Source organism: Garra rufa, chromosome 25 (assembly GCF_049309525.1).
Source record: "Garra rufa chromosome 25, GarRuf1.0, whole genome shotgun sequence".
Classification (NCBI taxonomy): domain Eukaryota; kingdom Metazoa; phylum Chordata; class Actinopteri; order Cypriniformes; family Cyprinidae; genus Garra; species Garra rufa.
This window is the reverse complement of record NC_133385.1, coordinates 6,171,505-6,179,359: the sequence shown is the minus strand read 5'-3', so window position 1 is coordinate 6,179,359 and position 7,855 is coordinate 6,171,505. Positions and strand designations below refer to the sequence as shown.

The following is a 7,855-nucleotide window of genomic DNA, read 5'->3' as shown; positions in this document are numbered from 1 at the left end:
TAAACTTTACAATATATTCAAATAGACAACATTTATTTTAAGTTGTAAAAATATTTCACAATTTAATTGTATTTAACAGTATTTTTGATCAAACGAATGCAGCCTTGATCAACAAAAAAAACATACAAATATCTTACCAACCCTTACCAAAAAATGTGTTTATTTTCAAACTTATTTGACAAAGAACTGCAGCTGAAACCCAAGCCATTTGAAGCTATAAGCTTTATATCTGAGCGTTATTCCCTAGAAAGAATAAACAGTTTCTAATGTTGTAATTGCATCCAAAGCATGAAATGGAGCAGCTTGCACAATCTGGCGAAGCGCTGAAGGCGACCAGCGGTTTTGCCAAAGTGCAGGCTGGCAAGAAGGGACGAGGGTGTAAAAACTAATCACTGTTGCTTCACTCATATTGAGCCATTTTTGTCCCTAGAAACACTCCTGCGGTTTCGAAAGGGAGATTAGATGTGGAGATACAGAGGGGGATGGAGAGGCACCAGGGACAGGAGGAAGAGGAGGAGAGGTCGAGTCGAGGACAGACACGCGGGGAGTGACCGTCCAAATCACGGCCATCAAACATGACTGAGCAGATGGAGACGCAGAGGAATGAGGTTTTATGAAATGGAGAGTTACGACACCAAAGTCTGATTTAACAGGCTACGTTTGTTGTAAAGGACATCCATTAAATTCTACATTAATATTAGGGATGGTAAATCACAATCGGATTCCTAATTGACTCTTAATTTAAATTAATTAATTCAATTTACTACTTTAAATAATTATTTTATAGGATTAAAAGTACTTTTTTTAAAAAAAATATTAAAGAAAATCATTAAAAAAAATATTAAAAAAATATATTAAATATATTTTCTAGATATACCCTCAAAACATTATTATATTAAATATATTAAATTAAATATTATATTCACAAATATTTAAAATTGTAATAAAATATTTTATTTATACCATTTAGTTAAATTATTTATTTGTTAGTACTTTTATAAATAAACAGAAATTAAAAATTCCACTTTGTCATTACTAATTTCTTTTTAAAAAGTAATTATTATTATTATTATTATTATTATTATTATTATTGATAAAATAAATAAATAAATATCAAAAACGATTATTATAATTATTATTGCAGTACATATTAAGTTTTGACTGATGTAGTATGACAAAATGTATATTACAATTGCACATGTATAATTATTGATTTGATTAGTCATTTTATAAATATAGCTTTAAAACATTTAATTAAATATTAAATTTATAGCAAATTTGATTTAAGTACTTTTTAAACCATTTCATTTCATTTAATTATTTATTAATAATAATTATTGTAAATGTACTGTCATTTTATAAACATAGCTTCAAAACTTTTAAATAAATATTTAATTTATAGCAGTTTTATTAAAGTGCTTTTTGAATAATTAAAAATGTATAATTTGTTTTGATTAAGTAATTTTATAAATATAGCTTCAAAACATTTAATTAAATATTTATTATTTATATTTATTATTTAACGCTAAAAAAATATATATTTATTTGTTATGAATTAATATATGAAAAGATTCCACTTTGTTATAATTGATTTCTAAAAAAAAATCTAATAATAATAATAATAATAATAATAATAATAATAATAATAATAATAATAATAATGATTAATTATTAAAAATAAAAATGTATTTGTTATAAATTAATATATAAAAAGATTTCACTTTGTCATTGATTTCTACAAAACATCAAATAATAATAATAACTTATTATTGTTAAAATAAATAAATAAATATCAAAAACTATTATTATTATTGTAGTGCACACTACGTTTTGATTGATGTAGTACGATTACTTAATGCAAAACAAAACAAATATTTATTTGTTATTAATTAATACACAAAAAGATTCCAAAAAAATCAAATAATAATAAAAAATAATAGCTATTATTATTGTTAAAATAAATAAATAAATAAATATAAAAAACTATTATTATTATTATTATTATTGCAGTACATATTATATTTTGATTGATGTGGTCTAATGATTATTTCATGCAAAACAAATAAATAAATATTCATTTGTTATAAATTAATAAATGAAAATGTCATCATTGATTTCTAAAAAAAATCTAATAATAATAATAATAATTATTATTATTATTATTGTTGTTGTTGTTGTTGTTGTTGTTAAAATAAACAAATAAATAAATATTTCACTGTCATTGATTTCTTAAAAAAATAATAATAGTTATTATGGTTGTTAAAGTAATATAAATTGTTATTATTATTGTTGTTGTTAAAATAAATATATAAATAACAATAACTATTATTATTACTATTATTATTAGTGTAGTACATATTAAATTTTGATTGATGTAGTATGATTATTTAATGCAAAACAAAAACTAAATATTTATTTGCTATAAATTAATATATAAAAAGATTCTACTTTCTTAAAATAAAATAAAGTAAATTAATTAAATTAATAAATAAATATTATTGTTTAATTGATGACTCAAATACATTAAAATGATTTCAAAAATTAAACTAAATTACAAAAACATTAAATAAAAATATAACTAAATGACTAAAATAATTTACTTCAGTATCAGTCATAAAAAAAAAAAAACTAACGATCTCTGATTTTAAAAATCACATTAAATTCAAAATGCATTCATTTTCCCAAACAATATAATAGTCTGTCTGGCCTTCATGAAGCACACAGGCATTAAAGTAAAAGTAAACACACTCTGCGGTAAGAACACGTCCAGTGATTTTGTTGCTCTTCTGACAGCAATATTATGACTAATGTGTGCAGTCAACAGATGTTCCTCTAGACACAGATATGAGGGCAAAACATCCTCAATGACCTCAGTGAGGCCAATGTTTGTGTCCTGGGGCTTTAACAGGCCAGCAGTGTGTGTGAGAGACGATATACAGGAAATCTTCATACATACACACACATTAATTCAGTATGCAGTGTCTTTGCAGAGCACAGATGTCATGTACAGCTCTCACCTTGCAGCCCTCACACGCGTGAACTCCGTAGTGGTATCCTGAGGCGCGGTCCGAACACACGCGGCACTCCAAGTTCAGAGAGGTTGAGGTGAACTCGTCCAGTCCCGCCGGGCCACCATACACACACGACGACGGGCTGGACGCGGGAGTCAGTGCATCTGCATAAGACAGTGAACAAACAATACAAATGTGCACACTTGAAAATAATGTACAATGCACAAAGAAAGTCAATGTCCTTAAATAAATAAATAAAAATAAAAAAAATTATATATATATATATATATATATATATATATATATATATATATATATACACAGTGAGGTCAATAAGTATTTGATCACCCTGTGATTTTGCAAGTTCTCTTACTTAGAAATCATGGAGGGGTCTACAATTTACAGCATAGGTGCATTTCCACTGTGAGAGACAGAATCTAAAAATAAAAATCCGGAAATCACATTGTATGATTTTTTTTAACAATTTATTTGTGAATTACTGTGTCAAATAAGTATTTGATCACCAGGTTTGCACACACTGATAGCAGCTTTAAAACATTTAATTAAATATAAAATTTATAGCAAATTTGATTTAATTACTTATTTTATTCTAAGTACTTTTTAAACCTTCATTTAATTATTTATTAATAATAATTATTGTACTAATATATATATATATATATATATATATATATATATGTCAAAAAAATCATTGTATGATTTTTTTATACACATACACAGTGAGGTCAATAAGTATTTGATCACCCTGTGATTTTGCAAGTTCTCTTACTTAGAAAACATGGAGGGGTCTACAATTTACAGCATAGGTGCATTTCCACTGTGAGAGACAGAATCTAAAAATAAAAATCCGGAAATCACATTGTATGATTTTTTTTTAACAATTTATTTGTGAATAAGTAGGAGGGATTTTGGTCCACTCCTCCATACAGATCTTCTCTAAATCTGTCAGGTTTCGGGGCTGTCGCTGAGCAACACGGAGTTTCAGCTCCCTCCAAAGATTTTCTATTGGATTTAGGTCTGGAGACTGGCTAGGCCACTCCATAACCTTGATATGCTTCTTACGGAGCCACTCCTTGGTTTTCCTGGCTGTGTGCTTTGGGTCATTGTCATGTTGGAAGACCCAGCCACGACCCATCTTTAATGCTCTGACTGAGGGAAGGAGGTTTTTGCCCAATATGTCACAATACATGGCTCCGTTCATCCTGTCCTTAATACAGTGCAGTCGTCCTGTCCCCTGTGCAGAAAAACACCCCCAGAGCATGATGCTTCCAGCCCCATGCTTCACTATAGGTATGGTATTATTGGGATGATCATCCTTCTTCTTTCTCCAAACACGGCGAATGGAGTTAAGACCAAAAAGTTCTACTTTGGTCTCATCTGACCACAGGACTTTCTCCCATGACTCCTCTGGATCATCCAGATGGTCCCTGGCAAACTTCAGATGGGCCTGGACATGGGCTGACTTAAGCAGGGGAACCTTCCGAGCGATGCACGATTTTAAACCATGACGTCTTAGTGTATTACTGATAGCAGCCTTGGAAACGATGGTCCCAGCTCTCTTCAAGGCATTGACCAGCTCGTCCCGTGTAGTTCCGGGCTGATTCTTCACCATTCTTAGCATCATTGATACCCCACGAGGAGAGATCTTCCATGGGGCCCCAGTCCGAGGGACATTGACAATCATCATTAGCCTCTTCCATTTTCTGACAATTGCTCCAACAGTTCTTTTTTTACCAAGCTGCTTGGCAATTGCCCCGTAGCCCTTTCCAGCTTTGTGAAGGTCTACAATTTTGTCTCTTGTGTCTTTTGACAGCTCTTTGGTTTTGTCCATGTTGCTACTTAGACTTTGGCTGATTGTGGGGTGCACAGGTGTCTTTATGACAGCTAACGACCTCAAACAGGTGCTACTAATTTAGAATCATGAGCAGAGTGTAGCTGGACTATTTAAAGGATAACTGTTGCCAAAATGCAACCTGGGCTATTTTTTTTACTGTAAATGAGACAAACTTATATCTAAAAGCATAATTACGACAAACGAGCCATTTTTGAGACTGACCGTGATTTCGTTTTGTGGTCAATGGCCAGTGAATGGGAGTATTAGGGGCATAACTTTGAGTGCATCAAAATCGATATTTTTACAACACTAAGAAGGCTCGACACACCATGAAACTTTGCTCGAAGTATCGCCTGGGTCTCTACACATGAACTCCAGCATTGAGAACATTGTTTGTGTACACAGAGTTTACTAAAAAGAAAGGTTTTGAACAACTCACTTACACTGTTTGGGTTTCTGCTCGCGGCCATCTTGCCAGTCAAGAAGTGTCAATCTCCGAATGTTTCTTATATGAGGCTCTTTTTACAACTAGAAGGTTAATATCGTTTTTCACTTGCAACAAAACAACGAATTAGCCGTGCATTTATACGGAAATATGCTTTAGGAGCCATCCATCTTTACTCTCCTCACTATTACGTCGCATTCGGAGATCGACACAATGGGTAGATAGATAGGTAGATAGAAACAAAATCACGGTCAATCTCAAAAACGGCTTGTTTGTTGTAATTATGCTTTTAGATATAAGTTTTATCTCGTTTACAGTAAAAAAAAAACAGCCCAGGTTGCATTTTGACAATAGTTATCCTCTACCTACAGATCTACCCATCTACCTACCTACCTACCTACATACATACTGATCCATCTACCCATCTACCCATCTATCTATCTATCTATCTATCTATCTATCTATCTATCTATCTATCTATCTATCTATCTATCTATCTATCTATCTATCTACCTACTGATCTATCTACCCATCTACCTATCATCTACCTATCTATCAATCTATCTATCTACCTATCTCTATCCCTACCTACCTACTCATCTAACTATAGATCTATCTACCTATAGATCTACCTACCTACAGATCTACCTATCTACCTATCTCTCTCCCTACCTACCTATAGATCTATCTACCTACCTACCTATCTATCTACCTACCTACCTACCCATCTACCTACTGATCTACCTACCTATCTATCTACCTACCTATAGATCTACCTATCTACCTATCTCTATCCCTACCTACCTATAGATCTATCTACCTATAGATCTACCTACCTACCTACCTACCTATCTATCTATCTACCTACTGATCTACCTACCTACAGATCTACCTATCTACCTACCTACCTATATACCTACAGATCTATCTACCATCTACCTATCTACCATCTACCTATCTACCTACCTATAGATCTACCTACCTATAGATCTACCTATCTACTTACCTACCTATATACCTACAGATCTATCTACCATCTACCTATCTATCTACCTATAGATCTACCTACCTACAGATCTACCTATCTACCTACCTACCTATATACCTACAGATCTATCTACCATCTACCTATCTACCTACCTATAGATCTACCTACCTACCTATATACCTACAGATCTATCTACCATCTACCTATCTACCTTCCTATAGATCTACCTACCATAGATCGATCAATCTATCTATCTATCTATCTATCTATCTATCTACCTACATACCTACTGATCTATCTACCCATCTACCTACTGATCTATATACCTATTAGGGGTGGAGCCGAACCCGAATACGGTATTCGGAAAGGCACAAATAGCGTGTTTTTTACGAATACTTATTTTGAACAAATACTTTAAAAAACATTTGTATTCGAAAAACTTAATATATCAAAAAGCTGCGTTTCCTCATGAGACCGCAGTCAGTGCATGCCCGCGTGAGTGAGTGACATTCAGGAGTCGGGGGGTGGGGTTAAAAGAGGTGACTGACACAGGCTGCTACACACAGCAACAGAGAAGACTCGGCTGGGTGAAAAAAGACTTCACTGCATCACTATTTTTGTTGAATAGATTTTTGTACCTTAACTGGGTTCTGGAGGCAGTTTATAGCTTTTGGGAAGCAGAGTTTGATCGGGAGATTATTCCATTAGGGGCCGTTCACATGCGCACTCAAGTTCGTTGTTTAACATGTAGACGCGCGGTATGCACGCTCATAATGGAAGCGATGCGGACACGGTGCTACGTGCTCGTTTTTTTCCAGGCGCGTCCGCGCCGCATCTAGATAAATACATCTAAACTTTTCAGAATGCCACAAGTGCAGCGCAGGTCATGTGACCAGAACCAACCAATCAGCTTCACCCTTTCCCTTAATAACATTGAAAAACAGCCAAGTTGGAGGAACAGCTTATCATATCGGTACAGGAATAACCATTTTAAAATAAATTTAAAAGCAGAGCTACTGCAAGCGATTTTTAATGCTGGAAATCCATTTATGCTTTGCTGAAGCTTCCGAGTCTTCATTGAGAGATCAGGTCAAGGTTGCTTAGCAACGGCAGACGCCACGGGAAAGAAGTTCATTCAGAAGAAGAACAGTTCTTTGAAGTATTATTTGTTTTTATTCTGTCTGTTCAGCGTCCTCCAACAAGGATGGGTGGTGGTGGGGTTCATAATGTTCACAATGGTATTTTATTAGTTGTTGGTTTAACCATGGATGAGGTAATGGCTGTTATGTTATTTTCTTTTCAGTGGCGTTCCTTGTAACATGTTCAAAAACATCAACCAATATTGCATATACATAATTATTATAATGGATATAATTAAAGAATACTTGCACTATAACGTAAATTATAAGTGTAAAGCACAAAAAAAACAGGATTTTACACCTATTTTGAATTTTACTCGCATACAAATACAAATACAAATACAGATACTTTCCCCCCTCAACAAATACAAATACAGATACAAATACAAATACAGATACTTTCCCCCCCTCAACAAA

At 33.0% G+C, this 7,855-nt stretch overlaps 1 protein-coding gene across 1 annotated transcript in view; it reads right to left on the bottom strand.

Moving 5' to 3' along the window:
• Positions 1 to 2,817: 2,817 nt before the first annotated feature.
• The window catches only part of pparab (peroxisome proliferator-activated receptor alpha b), a 9,626-nt gene continuing 4,588 nt past the window's right edge, over positions 2,818 to 7,855 (bottom strand). The window contains exons 2-3 of the mRNA XM_073831295.1: positions 3,018 to 3,175; positions 2,818 to 2,832 (exon numbers count right to left, since the gene is read on the bottom strand). Coding sequence (XP_073687396.1) covers positions 2,818 to 2,832; positions 3,018 to 3,175 — 173 coding nt within the window. The remainder of the gene's footprint in view (positions 2,833 to 3,017; positions 3,176 to 7,855) is intronic.